The 21,415-nt window shown below is 38.0% G+C and overlaps 1 protein-coding gene across 10 annotated transcripts; it reads right to left on the bottom strand.

Annotated features, from left to right (window-relative positions):
* Window positions 1-1,649: 1,649 nt before the first annotated feature.
* LOC104090830 (uncharacterized) lies at window positions 1,650-20,998 on the bottom strand. 10 transcript variants are annotated; one of them, XR_001968180.3, is made up of 23 exons: window positions 20,794-20,994; window positions 19,209-20,643; window positions 18,579-18,890; window positions 18,334-18,492; window positions 18,082-18,199; window positions 17,854-18,011; window positions 17,093-17,726; window positions 16,162-16,226; window positions 15,905-16,006; window positions 15,550-15,692; window positions 15,305-15,360; window positions 13,353-14,014; window positions 13,070-13,260; window positions 12,619-12,913; window positions 10,483-10,752; window positions 10,294-10,403; window positions 7,756-8,065; window positions 6,715-7,122; window positions 6,368-6,608; window positions 6,245-6,290; window positions 2,649-2,709; window positions 2,480-2,559; window positions 1,650-2,388 (listed from the first exon to the last, which is right to left on the bottom strand). XR_001968180.3 is itself a non-coding variant. In XM_018768998.3 (21 exons), the coding sequence occupies exons 2-20, from the start codon at window positions 20,604-20,606 to the stop codon at window positions 6,265-6,267; spliced, it is 5,658 nt and encodes a 1,885-aa protein (XP_018624514.1). In that variant the 5' UTR covers window positions 20,607-20,643; window positions 20,794-20,994; the 3' UTR covers window positions 1,650-2,559; window positions 6,245-6,264. The 10 variants fall into 10 exon arrangements, 5 of the variants coding, with proteins under 5 accessions (XP_018624514.1, XP_018624515.1, XP_018624516.1 ...); XR_011407756.1 differs by having other exon boundaries at window positions 6,240-6,290; XR_001968178.3 differs by lacking the exon at window positions 2,649-2,709.
* Between the last annotated feature and the right edge of the window lie 417 nt (window positions 20,999-21,415).

Consider the following 21,415-nt stretch of genomic DNA (forward strand, 5'->3'; position numbering starts at 1 on the left):
GTCTGCAGATACCATTCCTCTATGTACCAATTGTTAGCACATGGCCTAGACGCCCAACTCAGCTGGTGAGGCTAGCCTAGAATGAATCTGAGAACTGACAAGTGCTACTTCTTTTTGGTTGCTATTTAAAATAGAGAGTGAAAATGTTATAGCGCTGTGAAATAAGGACTCCAGAGATTATTGCAACTCAAGATCACGCAAAGTTCTTATTTGTCAAGACGATTCTTGATCAGTTCTTGACCAGTCTTTGCATCCTTCACATTGTGTTAGCTTTATACCCAGCGACAAGGTAGCAGTAAAACCCCCTGTTGTAGCTTTGTACCCCAACCTACAAAAGTAATCCTTCGGACCCACATTCTCCAATTTGGTGTAGTTCTAAAACGAGAGAACTATGCACTTCCTTTCAATGGTGTGTGCACTCTGCATATCAAAGTGATCTGACAAGAACAGCTCTTTGGCCCCATGTACCTAATCTGCAACCACCAATAGACTCCTCAGGTCAGTAATACCGTCCAACTCTAACTGTCACACCATGTTATCAAAGGAAACCCCGAAGCGAGGCTCAAAACATGTTGAGCGCTTCGCATCGTTTAGCGGGCGCTTTAGTGTTGTTATCAAAGCTCTAAGGTATACTTTTCCTTACCAACGAGCGTAATCCTGAAGACGACACTAAACAATTGATATTTCATTTTATTGTAAATTTTCTTTGTCCATATATTTGGTATTCATGCTTATAGATATTAGTCTTGGACTACACATGCGTATTTGTAGTTTTTCTCCATTTGCGTTTTTCTTCATTAAAACCCACACTTTATTTGTGCTTTGCGCTTAAAGCCCCATCAGACCTTAGAGTTTTTTTGCACTTTTTGCCTTTGATAACACTGCTATCACATTGTTGGGGTGGTCAGCCTCAAGCTTCTCCACTCTTACCACATAAGGAGGCTTATCAGAATAAGAATCTCATTAACACAATCACCAGGTCTAACGACTTTGTTGGTGCCCTTAAGTGTAAGAATCAGGGTCTTTCTTCCCAGGTTAGTCTTAGCCATCAATCTTTCAACTCACTCTTCAAAACCCAGAAATTTCTTTTTGTTTTTACAATAAATAAAGAGACAAGAGTGGGATGCTCTAGTGGTGAGCACCCTCCACTTCCAACAAAGAGGTTGTGAGTTCGAGTCACCCCAAAAACAAGGTGGGGAGTTCTTGAAGGGAGGGAGCCGAGAGTCTATCGGAAACAGCCTCTCTACCCCAGGGTAGGGGTAAGGTCTGCGTACACACTACTCTCCCCAAACCTCACTAGTAGAATTATACTGGGTCGTTGTTTTTACAATAAAGACTCAGTCTTTTTTCCGTCTTCTTTAATGAAAATGAATGACCCACTAAAGAAAAGAAACTACTTTGGAGATGACAACTGTAAAAATGGAAATGGTGAGCGCAGGGACAACTCCTCCATAGAAGAAAAGGAGCAAAAGCCCTAGTTGCTAACCATTTTACTAGAGAAGAAAAGAAAGTTTTAAACACTTGTACGGCCAAAATGCAACAATATGATGATGAACTTGTCCTATTTTAGCACAGTAACAGATCAAAGTAATCAAAGCTGCCTAACTATTATAAATGCCTCATAAAAGAAAACTTATTCGCACCTATAGTACACCAAAACACATCACCATGTGTCTTTACATGCATTGTTATCATTTAACAGTATTCAATTCAGACCCATTCTTATTTTAATTTTTTTTTTTTGATGAAGTAAAGCGAGATGTAAGAAGTACAATAGAGAGAGAAAGAGTCAGCTTTGATACAAAAAAAAAAAAAAAAAAAAAAAACTAGGCTAAAGCAAAAGAGCTGACAAGGGCTAGGTGCACCAATAGCCACTGAAAATTTAGCCAAATACGGAAAACTATTAACTGCTTCTTCCGCTGTACCTTCTTCTTCCCTCTTCTTTTTATTCTTCTTCTACTATCTTCTTTATTTCAAACTTCAAAACACCTAACTCTCACAGAGCTATTTACAGTTTCACACAGACAAAGCTCACTTTACTCCCAGAAAACGCACAGGAAAAGAGCCTAAAACCAGTCCAAAAACTTTTTGGTGTGGTAATTCCCTGATCTGCTCAACCAAGTTGTTATGGGTACTTACTTGGCGTCGCAAGGATGCAACAGAAAATAATCAGAAACAGAAGAAGTTCTCTGGTAAAAGCACTAACCGAGTAACAGATGTTCACACCAAGAGTTCTTTTTCATTACAAGCTAGATTCACATTTACTCCCACTAAACCTTCTTGATGACAGATCCGTTTGCCTCAAGTCTGCCGCCATTTTTTATCATAGCAGCTTCAGAAATCACATAAAAACCACTGATACACCCATCATCGAATACACTCCTCCACCTATATAATGTTCAGGACACTCAATTTGATGAGTGGCCTGAAGTTCAATTGTAGAGTTGGAGAGATAATCAAGTAGAAGAACCTTCCTAACCTTCACGTAAAGCCACTGCTTCCACAGTTTTCATTGATATCCTGTGTTGACTGATCAGGAGCCTTAAAGGTCACCTTCTCCTAAAAAAAAACAGAAGAAATGGAAATGCCTCAAAATCATTTACCGGTTAATGTTACTGAGAAATGGGAAAAAGACACAAGAATCCCACCTTTTTCTTGTCCCACTTTTCCTGACCTTAGCTGCGTTATCATTTCAAGTTTGCTGTTTTTCTAGTGATTTTCCAATATTGCATAGGCCAAATAAGTTCATATCAGAAGAAAGGATTTCCTACTTTCCAGGAAGGGAAACAGAAGCATGGGAAACTTTACAAGGATGAGGAAGAGGAAGAAGTGAGGTTGGTAAGTTTAGAAGGGATGTGAAGTATATAGTAGAAAAGGAAAAAGGTCATATCTACCTTTCTACTTTCAAATATTATTCGTATTTATCCTCCGTTTCACTATTCGACTATAAAACCCCTACTGTTATACTTTGTCCAAGTATACCCCTTATCCGCTAAATAATCTGGTCCCAACCTAAAAATAGACACGTGGAGGGCTAGAGACTAATTTAAAAGACCCATTCATTTTGCCCAAATCGATACCCAAAATTTCCGTAACCCGACCCATTACCTCCCTAAAAATACTCTCTTAACCCAACCCATTAATTCAGACAAAACAACAAGTAAAAGCAAAAAGCAAATTTGAATTTGATCATAAGCCCAAATTCAAACAATTTCAAAATGACAAAACAAATCCCCATTTATCCCTTCTTCAAAAAACCCTTTCTCCATTTCACAGTTCAACACGCTCTCGCTGCAACCACCCACACCGACACACCCAACACCCTCTCCAGCAGAATAAAGCAAAAGCAAAAAACATTTCAATTCAACCATTTGGGTTCTGCACAAGCTCAAGTTGAAAAGTTTCGTGAAAATCTTGATATGAAAGACTTGAGATTTTTAGGACATTGAACTTGTCACTATCTTCAAATCCAAGCAAAACCCATTTCTATTCAACCATTTTTCTTCGCTTTGACCCAGCCCGACCTCAACAAGACCACCCCCGCAAGCACTGGTCTTTCTTCCTCTGAAGAAGATGACATAGTCCTTCTCAGTCTTGACAGTTTTCAATACGATGTGGTGGGTGTTGATTTAAATGATGTAAATTCAGAAAACAATGTAAGCAGCAGCTCCACTTGGAATGAGAAATATAGGGAAAGAGTGAAAACTAAAGTCTTTCGTGAAGAAGACCCTTCTTTGGTGATTAAATGGATTCAAATGGGTCGGGTTATGGGAATTTTGGGTGTTGATTTGGGCAAAATGGAAGGGTCCTTTAAATTAATCCTTAGCCCTCCACGTGTCTATTTTTAGGCGGGGACCAGATTATTTAACGGATAGGGGGTATATTTGGACCAAAGTATATTTGAACAATATTTGAAAGTAGAGGGGTAACTATGACCCTTTTCCAAAAATAACTCAACGACGGGTAGGGGGTAATGTTGCAGAGGTAAGCCGGGCCTTGGCCGAAACTCCAGACATCAGTGGATGGAGATATCACCAGCAGAAGGATGGCGGTGTCACATGACAACATGTTCAATTATGTTTTCAGGTTCTGGACTTATGAAATGATCAACATCAACTATATTTTGCTGCTGGGAAATAAGGCTGCCATATGGTATGTGAGTGATGAAAATCAACCAGTAAGATATAGAAATGTGACAACCTTCATAGAGAAAGGGTCTAGTGACGAATTCTATGTCCATGGATGGATGGACTTGGAAAGAGATTGGCAAGTTCATTCAGGAGATGAAGTTGGATTGTACTGCAACAAGTAACGTGATTACTAGAAGTCATTCCAGAAAACTTTAAGAACTGCTATTTTCATATTCTTTCCTATAGGCTGTTTTCCAGCATCGTCCTTTACTTAAGCATGCCCACTGCTTTGAATTAGTTCAAATAGCACTAACTAGATTCTCAATCTCTGACTCACCCAAGATATTATAGTAGGAATAACTTGTCAAACATGTTAGCTAGAAGATTGTATTTCCTGCTGTTCTATCTTGATGTGCTAGCCTAGCTTAATTAAAAATTATTCTTCAAAAACATTTCGTCCATGTCATATAATTAAATTATTGTTGGTTTTAGAAGCTTTACTTTTTTCCTATGTTCAGGTTGGAAACATAAATAGCGGAGGAAACCAATAGAAGTCCAGCAACGGTAAGTTGTTGTTACTGCTCTATCTACTGCAACTCGATATACATATGCTTTTTACACTACATTCAAGATTGCCACTAATAATCTCACGACCAAAACGATGAGCCCCCATCATCACCATAACATGCGTCAAACATTTACTATGACTATTAAGCTCAAACTAACATCGAAAATGAGAAAAAACAAACAAAGAAGTCCCATAAGGTGATTATCATCCTCTCTTTTTGGAGTTCGTTTAGGTTTCAGGTAGTCCATTTCTCAATAGAGGAAGTGTTCTCACTACTCTGTGGCAGTGTTATCAAAGGCGAAAAGCGCAAAAAAGCTCTAAGGTCTGTTGGGCCTTTAAGCGCAAAGAAAGCATGGGCTTTAAGGAAGAAAGGCGCAAATAGAGTAAAACTACAAATATGTGTGTAGTCCAAGACTAATATCTATAAGCATGAATACTAAATATGGGCAAACAAATTGAAGATAATTTACGATAAAGTGAAATATCAATTGTTTAGTGTCGCCACTTCAGGATTGCGCTTATTGGCAAGGAAAAGCATGCCTTAGTGCCTTGATGACAACATTGAAGCACTCGTTAAGCGAGGCGAAGCGCTCAACGTGTTTTGAGCCTCGCTTTAGGGCTTAAGCGCGCTTTAAGCGCACCTTTGATAACGCTGCTCTGCGGTGGGGCCCAATGAAACTCATTGAAGATCCAACCATACACGTGGGGTAACATCCTTCTAAAGCTTGCATAATAGATTTTTATCACTTCATTTAAATTTGAAACCCATTCAAGATCCAGCCATTTGTGTGGCAATATTCTTCCTAAAGCTTGCTATAATAGATCTGTGTGACTTCAAGAATATTATAAAGCCATCGTGTCTTAATAGAATACCACTGTCAGGATATAGTTCTCCTTATCTTTACCAATTAGTTCCTAAATTCTCAATCAAATTCAGTTGAATATAGGAGCTCGAAGATGCTTAGCTAAAATTTGTCTTGGCTATGAGAGGTCATACGTTGAGAAACCGATAATCATTCTGGTGAAATTGCTGTTACCAATAAACACATTAGCTCATGGTGTTGATGATAAGTATTTGTATTATCTTACAGGGAACCTATTTTATTTTGACCAATTCAACATCTTAAAATTCAAATACAACTAAAAATCTTAGTGCTTCTTTCTCAAAATTAGTTGATATTATTTCCTCCCATCTTTTTACTATTTGCTACCAAAATATCATCTATACCACTTCATTAGTGTTGAAAATTAGATAAAATTTTACAATCAACTTTGAGTTTATCTTAAAGGCTCACTGAAGAAACTTAATCAAATTTAGAACTTGAATTCAGTTCCAATTCATTTGCCCCCCTAATCTCACAAATAAAATGGGGCAGATACCAAATGTACAGAGCAGAAAATCCTAATATCTAACCTCAGGCTCAGTACTAGCCACACTTAGTTCCTCTTGCGAATTCAATTTCTGCTATAACAACAAGCTTAATGAAGATAAACCCAGAAGATAATGATCAGATTTGCAGCTTCCAGAGAGGAAAAATCACCTAACCTTGGCCGTCCATGAGCTGGTCACAGCTTAATGTTCTTCTCTTTACCTATAGTCATTTAAACAAGCTTTAGAAATTAGAGGTACACATCTAAGGATCAAGCATGTGCAGAATAGCAATCTCACCAAATACTTTTGATTTTAGGGGGAACCTTAAAGATGATCCTTTAAGTTTTACATCTCTGAGATGCTTGCTCCTGCTGGGTTTCTCCATTTTCGCCAGACCATTGCTGCTTTCTCCAGCTGAGGGAACATTTCTTTTCTTAACCTTTTCATGGTACACAGCAGGTGGTGCAAGCCTCAACTGAGGGATATTCTCTATTTGCATTGACTGATTGTTCTTTTGAAGATTAAGCAGGAGGTCAAACTGTAAAAATTTCACATGTGATCACTGGAGCCTAAATTTGGGGGGGGGGGGGGGGCACATGGGAATCTCAACCACACAATTATACTAAAGTGAAATATTTGCATACCCTTGAAATGGACTGGAGTCCATAGAAGTTGTCGAAACCATCATTCTCATGGGGATGAAGAGCAGTCATCCCATGTGTTTGATGAGATTTTGATAGAGTCTTCACCAATCCATTCTCCACAAGCACGGATTTACTTCTCAACCTCTCTGAATTCTTTCTTGGCATACAAATAGGACATCCAGCTGAGTTTCCCCTGCATGAAGCTTCATTTCCCTGAGGTTCGCATTGGAGATGTATTGCATGACCACAGCTGAAAATTTGAATGCTAGAAGCTGAGAAATCTTTTGTGAGGGGGCAGTTACAAATGCAACATAGGAGGCTCCGCGGTGCAAATCCATGAGAAGCTCCTCTCTTCAGTAAGCTCAAGGAGGAATAAGTATCATCTTCAATCAATGATTTAGCAGTGTCCTGTAACAGAGTATGGAAGTAGTCACTATGAAAATACTGCAAATTACCAATTTTTTTGTTCTTTTCAAGTTAGCTGTTCTGGTTAGAAGTCAGGATTGATGGTTTTGCCGCCTCTCCAGTTATTCAAACAAAATACATCAAGTAGCGAAGCAAATCAGTTTTCCACATTGAGGTTTCTACATAGAAGTTGAGACATTTTGAAATTGGGATCCAAGAAACAGAAAGAGTTACTTGCACAGGATGCCACCGACGCAAGAATACAACCTTTAAAAAGAACAACAAAAAAGGAAGAAAACGGACTTCGATGACTCATGCACAAGTGTACATTTATTATTTTTTCACCTTCTCATATTTTCATCAATTAATCAAAATATTTGCTTGAGAGAACTCACAGGTTTGAAGGGTTTAACACATTGATTAGCCAGATATGGGAATTCTTCTGCAACCAAATGAAGAAAAAGGTGTAGGCCAAAGGATATACATTCAGACACCAAACAACAAGTAAAAACCTATTTAAGTAAACATCACAAGCAATTTACATAGAGTGAATGAGTGATGTTCAATGATAATCTTATTGACACGCCGTACTCACAAGATAGGAGAGATGAGGAAGAAACATAAAAGGAAACCTACCAAAATCCGCCTCTCAAAATCATATGTTCCAAGCATCCCCAGTATAGTAGGTTTGAAATCACCAAATTCCTGTGTCTCATTATCTGAAAGAAGCTTTAGTATGATCCTTGGGAGGCTTACATATCCAATCATTCCTTCGATAATCTCTTTGATAAACACAGAAAGCAATTTCCTGAGGATGTGAGCATTTCTATGAGATTTTGACACCTTCCACTGAATTTTGCAAGCCTGCTGACCTTCTTGCATGCATTCTTCTTCTTTGTACCTTATTTTACTGTGATCATGTGAATCCATCAAAGGCTCACAAAAACTGTATCAGGAATAAAAAGAGGGAATCAATAAGCAGGTGATGCAGATGATGTAACGATCCATTTTTGTTCCGGCGATTTGAAATCCATTGGGTAAATAGAAAAGATTATTATGGACAGAAAATAGTTATAAGTTATGTTTTATTTGTGCCTGAAAGGAATTTTCTTTACCTATTAAAAAAGCTACTTTTCAGGCACAAATAAACACTAAGTTGCTCGGACTCTTCACTTATGATGCCGCACCCGTGTCGACGCGACGTGGGTGTGGGTGTGTGATCCGTACCAGATCTGGTCAATTTTGACCAAAATCGACGGAGATATTTGACCAAAATCGACGGAGATATTCGAGACAGATATAATGATTTTTGAAATCAAAACAAAAGCTAGGGTGAAATTGAAGAAATGTAATACCTTTTATATAGAAATTTCTATGCCAATCCTTTTCCTTTTATCTCCTTCTCGGATTCTCCTCTTGATCAATATTTTCTCCTTCTCGGAGTACCTTGTAAGTTTTCCACATAATGTCTTGTAATTTAGACATACTTTTATAAATCTACTTAGATATTTGAATTATTTTTAGTCGAATCCCTGCACTCGTATCCTTACTTGGATCCATATCCCCGAATCTTAAAATTTAGATCATGAAGGATCCGACCTCTAGATCCGAACCCGTATCGATCACCCGCACCCGAGTCCAAGCAACTTAGAATAAACATGACTTCCAACTATCACGCTTTAATTTAATGCTATTACTTATATTTTAGGCATAAAAAATATGAGTTCTAACTCTTGCTTGACATTAAATGTCATTCTCATGCAAATAGACCTGAGTTTCCGGAGTTGCTCGGACTCTTCACCTTCGGTGCCGCACCCGTGTCGACGACATGGGTGTGGTGTGGGTGTGGGTGTGGGTGTAGATCCGTACCTGGTCAATCGATTTTGGGTACTTTGACCAAATCAACATAGAAATTCGGGACATAAACAATCTCCTTCTTGGATTCTCCTCTGGAAATGTAGGAGGCCTACAAGTTCCAGTTAGAAAATGTTTTCTGTTTTCTTATTAGCTTAGTTCAAATGTTAATATTCTTCACTTTTTATGGTTAATGAATTTTCCTGCGCTCTACAAGCACCATGAAAGTTTTTCACATAATGTCTCATAGTTTAGGCATATTTTATAGCTCTATTTTTAGATATTTGAATTATTTTTAGCTGAATCCCCGAACCCGTATAAGTACATGGATCCGTACCCCCGAATCTTAAAATTTAGATCATGAAGGATCTGACCGCTAGATCCGCACCCATATCGGACACCCGCACCCGAATCCGAGCAACTTAGTGAGTTTCTAACTGGTTATTTTAATGAGTAATTTATACTAGGTTCGAATTTCTGAATTTCAATTTAATTTGGAATCCTTGTAGTTGTACTTGTTTTACAAACAAAACATAGATTAAAAACATTTTATATTTTCAAGTGTACATATAACAACAGAGTTACTTAGTTACTCCCTCCTTTTCAATTTAAATGACACTTTCATTATTCGTCTGTTCCAAAAAGAATGACACATTTCTATATTTAGAAACAATTTAACTTGGAACTTTTTATTTTACCCATTTTGCCCTTAATGAGAAGCTTTTATAGCCACACAAATATTATGGCCCCACAAAGCTTTTACCCCTTAAGCTTTTAGGACCACATGTTTCAAAAGTCTTCTTTTCTTTCTTAAACTTTGTGCCAAGTCAAACTACCTCATCTAAATTGAACGGAGGGAGTATAACTTATAAGTGTTATAACTTATAAGTGTTATATTTTTTAGAAGATTTCAGATCAACCAAACACATGGAGCATACTTATTTTGATGAGAAATAATAGTCGTAGATGAAAAGCTATGTAATCTGGATACCAGTGGAACTTTAAAAATGTAATCTTTCCAATTCCATAAGTTGTATTATTAGATTGAATTTCTATTAATGCAGAACATTAAGTAGTTAGATATTGTTAAAGAACTTGTTTCTATTTTCAATTTCAGTGAAACGGTTAAACAGGGAGATTACTAATCAAGAATCTTGATATTTTCACATAAAATAAGAGATCAATGTTCAGAAGGCGTAAAGTTACCAACGGGAATACAAACCTGTCAAAGTAAATGAAAAATGGAACTAAAGTGAAACTTGGCGAACACGAATAGTTAAGGTAAGCAAGAAAATAAGCAAATAAAGGAAATTGGCTTACGAATCAAGCAATTGAAACCAGAGACTCTCTGCTTCATCAGGGTCCAATCGGGGGCTGTTTCTCTGGCACAGTCCAATACAAGTGCGCAAAATATCTAGTATGACAGTGACCTGCAAGAAAATAAGATGTTGAAGGACTAGACCTAACAAGACAAACCTTTATCATAAAAGAGTAATAGAGGAAAAAAACCTCTTTCTTGCTTAAAGTAGCTTTGAAATGCTCAGGAGCCGCATCAGAGTGTTTACTTTCAACAGCAGTATCAAGCAGGATGAATTTTTCATTAAGTGAAGATATAACAAGCAAAAGGGCACTTCCAATGTCACCAACCCTTTCTAACAAGAAAGCAGCTGCATCAACAATTCCATACTCCTGGCACAAACGCAAGCAGCGTTCCACCCTATAGCTTTCAAAAGTCTCCAAAAATCCAAGGACTGACTTAGGCTCATACCTACATAACAGCTACACAAAAGAAATTGTATAAGGAAGACATTGGACTTAAATGGCAGTATAAGACTAAACTGCATCTGCAGGACCTAAGTCATGCTTCACAACTAAGGCTCTAAATGGAAGTGGCTTCTTTTTGACATGGAAAGAAGCCACTTTCATTTAGAGCCTTAGTTGTGAAGCATGAAGGTCCTGCAGAGCTCTATATTGTATATTCTGAAGCAGACTTTTAAGAAAATCTCTATACTCTGGTTTTTACAACACAGTCTGGTAGTTATTATCACTAACAGCAGGGGATTGTACCAAAGTTGCCAGATTACTTTATTTAGATGCAATAAAACACTGATTGAGAATAAAAAACTAAGATAGCTCTAAAGAAATAGGCTGACAAGTAGTTGGTCATATCTGCTGGAGGCAAAAGAGAGGGTCCATGGAAAATACATCAGTTAGTTGTGGGGTGAATTTAGCCAAAACACTCATTCAAGATATGTAATAGTAAATACGTCATGTTCTGGGAAGATAGATGGCTTAGAAATAACTCTTTAGAAGAGAAATTTCCAGCAACTATACCTTTTGCCCTCATCCCCACATGCTGCTGTAAGTCATTGTAGAGTAGAAGGCAACTGGAACTTACTATTCAGAAGAAATATTCATGACAGGGAACTGGAGGAAGTAGTAAATCTTCTATCAAGGCTAGAAGTAAGAGTCAACCCCTCATGATGTAAGTTGGGGTGGAGTTGTGGTAACAATGGTATTTTTACTGTGAAATGATGCTACTTCAATATGTCCAGTAGCAGCAGAGTCAGAGAAGATTGACATGGAAGATAGTGTGGAAGGTCATAAATCCTACCAAAATAGCTTGCTTCAGTTGGATAGCCTTATCTGGTGGTTGTTTAACACATGAAAATTTGATAAGAAGCCTCTCAGCAGTAGATGCTATATGTGCCTATAGCATCTGACATGTCACCTCCTACTTCACTGTGAGATAGCGAGAGAGATATGCAGTATATTCTTCTGCCTATTGGGGTACACTGGCTAATGCCCTTTCAAATCAAAGAAGCCTACAGAAGTTGGGGGCAGTGGAAAGTCAGTAAGTCCATCACTTTTTGGTGTTTATGGACGGAAAGAAATTGCGGATGATTTGATGGAGTCCTTATAAAAAAATATTCTAAAACCTAGATGCCTTGTAAACGTTTTTTGCTGGTGTAGATTCCATGTTAATAATTTTAATCAGTTTTTTGACTTTGAGTTCCTTAGACCACATATAGCAAAGCGCCATACAGGAGCTTCTCTCTTTTGCTCTCTGCCATAATTTTTAGCATCCTCTTGATGCATTTTCAGTGAAACTCCAATTACTTGATTAAAAAAAAAAGAAGAGAGGAGGTATTCCATCAAGACAGGGCATATCAGGAGAAAAGTTCATGCACGATGAGCTAAAGTTGAAGGAAAAGAAAGTGAACTAGAAAGGCTATCTTACCTGTATAGGATAAAAGGTAGACCTCTAATATGGAGCGTTTTTACCAATGTATGAGTACCCGACGAAAAGGTCAGTACGAAACAAATTTTTCTTCTATGTTTAGACAACATTTGACTGTTGCTCAGAACATCCAGAGGCAGCTTTTCTGATAATATGTTGAATTATTTTGCGGAAGGTACAGGAAGGATGTGAATAAACAAGGGAGGGAGCCTAGGAAAGACTTGGCATTAGGACAGCACAAACAAGCACATAAGCCAAACTCATATATACAGGAGAGAGTGACAGAAGGCTGAAAATATGCAAGTGTAATAAAAGCAAAATGCAACTTATATTCATGCGAAGGAGCAAAAGATGCCCTGAACAAGTTTCGATGTACACATTACCCAGTTGAGAACAATACTCACCTCAATATAAAGCTCTGTCATTTCATCAGTTATGTGAATTGGATAATTCTGCAGGAGCTTAGGTAAGTCAGACAAGGTTTCCAGGTACATTTCAGAGGACATAAGTCTCTTGCTTCCACGAAAGTCTGAAGCATTATCTTTTCTTAGAGAAGAGAAGTTTAGGGTGCCTGTTGAATGAACTTCAATGAGCGTCTTCAGATAAAGGAAAAGACTTTCCGGATTAGACCGCAGCTGAGACAAAATGTAATCCTTCTCCTCTCCTAAATGATTGACAATCAGAAAAAAGGTTCCTTCCCTGCAGAATACCAAAATTAGCAAAGATATTTCAGCACCGTGTGATTCTCCTCTAAAATAATAGGTTAGATAACTTGTCGCTTGCATAGAATGAACTTCATCTCATGAAAATCCAGCTTGACTATGAAGGACAAGCTTTGTGGAATTGTATAGCAACCTGTTCAACTTGAGTAGATCGGGGATTCGAGAAATGACTGCTGATCTAAAAGCATCAGATTCTTTGCCTCTCGGTTGCCGCAACATGCTATCAATAAATATGAAAGCAAGAATAGGCTCATCAACAGCTTTCATATAACTGTCCAAAGCAGAAAGATACTGATGTCGGATGGCATGAATTAAGCCGCAGACCTAAAATAATAAGCATGTCCTCTTAAATAAATTGAATTTGTTGATACATGATAGAAGAGAGAGGAAAAGAAACAGTTAACAAGGAAAAGTACCTGATGCAGTTGACCCTTCTCACATAAATTCAGTAAGTAATGTGCATCCCAGTCTTCCTCTGGCAAAACTTCTAAAAGTGCAGTCAGTTGCTTCTGTCTTCTGTTGAAGGTTTCAACAATCCGCCTAGACACATTGGGGTAAGTTTCGTTCCCCAGTGTCAGATACTCAAGAATTTGACGAAGGGTATCTTTTGAAACCGTAGCTTTTTCAAAGGTAATAAAAAAGGAAATAAAATCTAATATGTACTCGATATCTTTCTTTGTAGGCCAAATGTCAGTACATCTTTCGTCTTTACTGTTAAAAGAACCACCAGTTTGGAAATAACTCATATCAAGAATGGCAGCAAGAACATCTACTACTTTCTGAACTAAGTTTTCGCCTTCAATAGCTAAAATGTCTACTTCAGTTGTTTCCGTCTTTAAATTAGCTGGATTCCATGCAGGACTGAAACTTTCGTTTCCACCTTCTACAAATGCATATCGGAAAACATCTAAGGTGGCCTCTGTGTCGAGCTCTAACAGAGAGAGCAGGTTTGGGTGCGGTCCACTGTATGGTAAGCACATTGCTGTAGAAGAATTTGGAGAACTCGCTTCCTCCAACAAAAACTGCACAAGCTCTCTTTTAAGAGACGGCACACGTGTGGGAGGGAGAGTTCCACGCCCTGCACACAGTTCATCATCAATTGCTTGAGGCTAAACACAAAAAGAACAGCTAAGTAAAAGATAGTGTGTGAAAATACCACAGGAAGGTCCACACAAGAAGCAGAGAGAAGTGGTGGAAGACAACTCCAGCATGCATATGGTGAACGATATGGAGGGAAAGAAATGCAAGATGCTCATAAGGAAGCGGTAATTTAATCCAGAAAATCAAAATGAATTATATATTTCTGTTTCACTTTTGGTGTAAAGAAAGCTTTTTAGAAGATGCTCAACCTTTAATAGAGATTATTGAGTCCTTGTAAGATGAACAACGACACATCTTTTTGCTGTTTTGTATTGCAAATTTGGCTCCAGCACAGCCTTTGTGCTGATTTTCAATACACTTTTCTCATATAGAAAAAAGGCAGAAATGCAGAGTAGCTAAAACATCTTTTTAGTTAAAGTTTCATTATCTTCAGCATAAACTCCCCATCCCCAGTCCTTGTTTCTCCCCTGGATAAGATGCCGAGGTGCACATATCATTAGGAGATCTACTGTGCCAGTCTTCAAAGACTAAATATGAAAATATAACAGGATATAGGCAATGCAACATGTCACGGTGGATATTGTGGGGAAATAGGTAATGGAGATAGCAAAACTATTGAAAATTGATTTTGAGAATAACCCCATATGTCTTGAGGGAATATTCCTCTTATCTTTTAACTTTCTCAAGATTCTCTTAACACCTTCTTTATCCCATTTTTTACGTCCCCAAAACCTCTTGCTCCTATCCTTCAACTTCTCCGTGAACTACTATCTATCTAAAAACTTCTCCTTAAAGTACTTCAACTTCTTCAAACAAAAGAACCAACACAACCATATACCAACCAAAGTAATTGCCTCCTCGAAGACTCTGATGCTCACACAAACAAGGGAAATGTCAAATGCATTCAATTGCCCTCAAAATACATGAAGCTGAATGTCTTAACTTTAACTTTATATGTGCATACAATATTTGACAGTTCCATATTTCTTTTAATCTAGCTCGTTTCCTCAGTTGAACTAACCGTCAAATTTTTCAAATTTAACTGATATCACAAGAATCAACCACCACAATAGAGAAAAATAATAGAGTTGCTAGGAAGTGAAACCCAAAATATAACCCCTTTTCTTCTGCTATCAATCTATTAAAGCACGGAATAACTAACGGCAGTTTAGTGTTCAAGCAAGCATAGAAAAAAGAAGTTTATCAAGCGGTAAACCATCTCAAATTTAATTGTGTATATGTTACAAATAGCATACTGCAGACCAACCTGGAGGAAAAGCAAGACCTTGGAAGCAGTACTTGAGGTAAACGAGCATCTTATACCTGTTTCCACAAGGAAAGTAAAGTTTGTTTACTTGAAACACCAAGTACATTTCAAAAGATGTCAAAAAATGGATGAAACTTTAGGAATTGGATCACCTACTTTAGGCAGAAATTTACATTAGATGGGGGCATTAAATTTGTAGAAGTTATGAGACATGTTCAAACAATTATACACATTTATCAACTTACCCAAGAGTAGTAGCACTTTCTCTTTTGCTATCCCGCAAAATTAAAAAGAGCTCTTCCAAAGGAGTCCTAAAATCATCAAGACCTTTGTTAAACAAGTAGATCAATGCACCATGCAGCCTATGCTCCCTGCATAGGCGAATAACCTACAAAGTAGATTAAAATTTTACAGTTAAAGTCCAACAAATTCACAGGAAAGAGAGAAAAAAACAATTGCAGATCAAGCCTATAATGGAAGCTTTATTTCATTCATGCAACTTTTTACATGCAATATTTCCCCTGTTTAAGGACAATCTCCTTTGCACTTCTGTCTTATTAACCAAAACATTCATGACGGGTATAAAACATGCAGCAATACCTGATTGAAATCCAGGGACAACATGTCCATGTGGAGGACACACTGTTCAACACGCTGTAACCAACCTTTAGTGCTATAGTGCTCCACTAGTGCTTGCATTATCTTCAGCAATAAGAGATCAAAGTAGATCAACAACCATATTATAAGCTTTGATAAATGAACCACAAAGCAAGTGTGCAACAGTGGCACAGTAAAGTAATAAGAGTGTAAAAACCCCCAATTCAAAAGTTCGTCACAAATCAAAACCACGGAAATACCTCAGGTGGTAAAGATCCTAACATGTCTTTCAAAATATATGGCTCCAGAAGCTCCAAAAAAGTATCTGTACATCAAAACATATAGTTTGAACAGTCTATTAACTTCATCACGATAACACATGTTGCAAATTGGAGTAAAATAAGAAGAGAAAAAGGCAAAAGCCCAGACTTCCATTAGGGGAACATGAATGGAATTAAAGGATTAAATAACAGTCTGTTAAATGTCTCTATTCTATTACCTTTTCTAATAACAGTGGTGTCCAAACTAGCCTGAGCAGACCAACTAACCAACTAATCTTTCATGTACCTGCTAACTCCCACCAGCACAGGAACAGGTAACTTTGCCGGCTAAGTCTTAAGCAGATGAGAAGAATTTACTCTGTGTTGCCTCTGTCAGAAATTGAACTCTCAAGGTTGTCAGACCAGGGACTACAAGGCCAATCCGTTGGGGCTCCAATATGCATCAGTTTTCCCTATTGTTCTTATCAATATATAGCTAGTTTCTGGAAGAATTTTTTTTTAATTTGTTTTATACTGCCAGAAAAATGGATATTGTATGTTTTCTAATATATTGGATGTCAGTTACTGCAGAAAGTTGAGTTCCAGAGGTTAGTAGGCAGGAGAGAGGAGGGGACTGGGGGGAAAGAAAAAGTTACTAAACAGACGTGAAATAATTGTTTATTCAAACTATGGTTTGTCCCTTCGATTCAAACTCTCTGCTTAACAATATGTTCACCCTATTATCATCAGTTCCTCATAAATCGTTACCTAGTTAATTCACTATGGTACTGGAGGCATCACTAATATTTTATAGTTTTGTTATGATAAGCAATTTTCTTTTTCATCAAGGAGGCATCAAAGAGGCAAGCTTGCAAATAGTTGACATGAGACATAATGCAGAAAGTTGAAGTCTAAACACATTGCAACATACCCTTGTGATTCACAGCGTCAAACTTCGGAAAAATTTCATCAAAGAGAACATCAAGTCTCTTGATATGAAGACAGAATTCAACGGAAACACCACCAACCACAGTGTACTGCTCCTTAATATCAGGATGCACAAAGTCAGCATCATACTTAGATTCATTTGATTGGCCTGACTGCCCATGTTGGTTGCCAGATGCCACTGCTATGTAGGAGAATACCTCATCTACATATGACAACAGCAACTGTACAAGATATGGTATAAGAATCTTCTGAACATCATCCAAATTACTTGGAAGGTCAATAACTGCTTGTGCTCGACCATCATAAAGAGACATTGCCATGTTCAGCGCACTCGTCCAGTCACCTCCTTTATGCAAAACCTCTATTCGTTCCTTCCAGGAAAGAAGGCGTGAAACAACAAGCTGGGATGGCCGCAGAATGTACAAAGTTTCCCCCCTGACACCTAAACAATTGTGATGCGCTTTCTCAGGGTTTCCAAAAGCATTGCTGAAGTAGGCATGGTATGACATGACATCATCTCCACAAGATCCATCCAGAGCAAAACTTCTCTGGTGGATCAAGTTCCCATCTTTTGAAAACAAACAAAGTCGTCCAGTTGCCGTGAGAATTACCAAAATCTGGACAAGTAAAAAACCCTTGTAATCTTTGTACTTCTGTCAAAAACTAAATGCAAGTACACCACATATTGCAGATAAATGACAAAAAAAAGGAAGTTCCTGATAAAGCACCAAGAAATTTATACACCTGTTCATCCAACCATGCCAGCCCAACTGCTGAGCTATCTGTAGTCCATTTCCAACAAACTTTTAGCTCTGATTTCACCAGCTTAGCAACCTGAACACTTTGATCCCAAGCAATTGCAAGCAGTGAAACATTTTCTGATGTTTCAATGGACATACTTTCTGCTGCAAGAAAAACAATCTTAGCAAGCCTCAATGCAAAGTAACCATAGGCGGAATTCACACATAACACCTGAAGAACTAAGTGATCCCATACATTTCTTCCAAGCAGCATATGGCATTGAACCCTCCCTAACACCATCAGAGCGTGCAATTTTAGCATAAACTTTAAATGTGGGGCTTATTTTTGCCTGCAATAGACAGTGAAACAAAAGTCCTGAGCAAGAAGTAGGAATGAAGGTTAAACTGATCATTTAAAAAGAATTTGGGTTTGAGGAGATTGTGAGGTCCTTCCAAGGAAATGAATCTTCTAAAAACTTCATACCACTAGAGCATATTGGTGTGTGCCAAATATGACCACACCTTCCTCAATCAAAGAAGGGTTGCCTCCATCTAGAGAAGCCACCATTGCACCTCCATAACTTTCACCAGATAGTAGTGGCACAGCACATATTGTAGTGCTATTGTTTTCCGTTAGTATTTCCTGTTTAAATGTATTAAAGTATATTATTCAATCTAGCCATTCCCATAATTCATGTCAATTGAGAAGCATAAAAAGGATATTTTTACCTGTGACTTCGAAAGGGAGATCATATTGATCAAGGGAAGCACTTTAAACCGGCTTAACTTAACTACACCTTTAGTATCACCGCTGAGCACATTAAACTGACGAGTAACTTGAGAATCCTGCCCTAAATATAAAAGGTGCACCACTGGAGCTTTATGTTCAGTGACAACTTTAAGCACAGAGGCCCTTTGCACATCCCATACAGTATAATGCCCATCACCATATCCTGCAAAGAGCAAGTCCCCTTGCTGATTAAAGCTCAAGGAAGTTACAGGGACTTGAGGTCTATCTCTCGGCAACCCAAAAATCAACATCTGAAATATATAGACATTTCTGCCATCAGAAAGAAACATATTTAATAATTCAGTAGCATCTAAAACCTTTAACTTAAGTAACAAGAAAAAATCCACAATACAGATATAGAGATTCTACAATAAGCAATGAGTAATTTCCTTCTCAGAAGTGCATATAGCTAAATATTTGTTAAATTACATTCACATAAGTTCAAAGAAGAAAGAAAGAATAATATATTTTGGAATAGACCAATACTTTTTGTTGAAACCTAACTGAGAATGTGGTCAGTCACTGTAATAAGGTACTGGTGCACAAAGCTAATTAGCAGAAAAACAAACCTTAGCATCCATGTCATCAGCATGATGTGGAGAGTATCTGCTTGGCATCACAAGAATTGATCCTCTGGACATTCCCACAGCAATGTAGTTGAGGTGAACAGCCAAGGCCTGCGAAGATCCATGTTCTCGCCTGAAAGCTTGAGATAACAGGGTTTGAGTAATAGTGTTATTATCATCTACATCAAAGTAACCCAAGACATTAGAACCCCTATGAACTCCATCAAGCCTCATTGGTTGAGCAGCAGCACCTTCTTCCAAGTGCATAGCCGTGAAGGCCTGCTTCTTTTCAGCTTCCTCAGCCAATTCTAAGGGCTTCAAGGCAGAGTGGTATTTTTTCAGAGGCGTTGTACTATCCCTCATACTTTCCCCTTGTAGAACTAACTCCTCAATGATACTTGCAGCATCATCTAGAGAATCGTTTTCATCTCTAGGGGAACAGGTCTCTTCCTCTTTAGATTGAGAAATTACATTCTCAAGCTCATGTTTAACACCATCCTTTTCAGTTTTGTCAGAAGGACTGCCATAAACTGGAGAAGAGAGTATCTCATTTGTAGCAGCTTCTTCACTGCTATCAGCACTTGTAACATTATCTTCACCTCCAGATAAAGATTGAACTTGCCTATCTTCAATCTCATCCAGCCTAGAGCTCTCATTAAAAATAAAGTCTTTTTCAGTTCTAGTAGGAAATTCCACTAGAGATCCAGTATAATTTGGAGCTTCCTTCAAATTACTTTTATTTGAAAATTCATCCATCTCAGAAACATCATCTCCAGCAACGCTCGTATTATCCTGACCTGCATCCACTGTAGAAACCTCCTTACTAGTCAAGTCAATATTCTCAGAACCAATCTCGTGTAAAAACCCTGAGCGCCCAAACGTATCAAGATTTTTGTCCGAAACGTTGGTATCATTACGGGATGGAGGAGCTATGGAAGCCGATGCATCAGTTTCCAAAGCCCTTTGCAACACTGCAGAGCTTGCTCTTCTGGATTTGATGGCTGCTGCACGAGGTGCAGGAATGGAGCGTGATGCAGCAGCTGCCGCAGCGAAGGCATCCCCGGGCTTTGAATTTGATCTGATGACCCCATTAAAAAATGGTGGCAACACAGTCTGGCCTGCCGGTGGTGAAAAAAATTCACTGGATTGTTTGCTACTAATTGACTCAGGTCTTGGCTCTGCAGATTGGGAAGACGAGTCTACAGAGCGACTGCGACGATCTAGATAATTGTGTCCATGTGCAGCAGATGGCGAAGAAGGAGGAGAAGGTGAAGAAGAAGAAGAAGAAGAGGAGGAGGAGTGGTTGAGGAGAATTTCATCAACAGTGCGATGATGTAGTAAGTGATCATCGTCGTCGTCATCAGCATGTGACTCTAAAAACGAATCGAGGTCAAGCTCCATTTCAAGTCTTCACTCACTACTGCTTTTATCTTTGTCCCTGTAAACAAGGTCCAGTGAAATTATAAAGGAGATTTATACAAGGTACTATGTCTACAATGCTATCGCAGGTCTATTGTGAATAACTGAAATTAATCTACTAAATACCAAAATTCTACCATAAAACTAAGAAATTGAAGCAAGAGATTACCTTGATTGGAACAAGAACTCATAAATTTATTCTTCTTCGGTTTATTTTCCAGAATAAGTAAGGAGAAGAAGAGTATTGCCAAGTTAGAGAATAGCAATGGGTGTATGTTTCAACCCGGTTCCTTCGGCCTTCTCCTTTCTAATAAGGTGAAATTGTTTCCTTAACTGGTATACCAAAATAATCTATTTATCCCTAGTTGGGTTTTTCGTTTTTCTTCTTTCAATATATATGTGAAAACAATGTGAAAAGAGCAAAAAGAAGAATAAAAATGAAATTTGTCAGGAATTCCGGGGCTAAAAATACTTCATTCTTCAGCCAAAACAAGGCGGACTTTCACAACTGATGAAATGGGACCAGACCGTTTCGTCAGCCCAAGGTAGCCCCTCTCTGAAATGGGCCTTAGTATTAGTATTATTATTATGAGATATGAGATTTTTACACAATAAGTCACTTATGTAAATTTATTTGTTTAAATAACATCACTTTTGATTTATTATAAAATAGCAAATTCATTTACAAGTCTAGCACATTAAAGGTTTAGACATTAAATGACTAACAAATTTAAAAATCAATTATCCACAAATTAAGGGATCAATTTATACTTTCTCTCTCATCACCCCTA

The sequence above is a fragment of the Nicotiana tomentosiformis genome, chromosome 5, assembly GCF_000390325.3.
Source record: "Nicotiana tomentosiformis chromosome 5, ASM39032v3, whole genome shotgun sequence".
Lineage (NCBI taxonomy): Eukaryota > Viridiplantae > Streptophyta > Magnoliopsida > Solanales > Solanaceae > Nicotiana > Nicotiana tomentosiformis.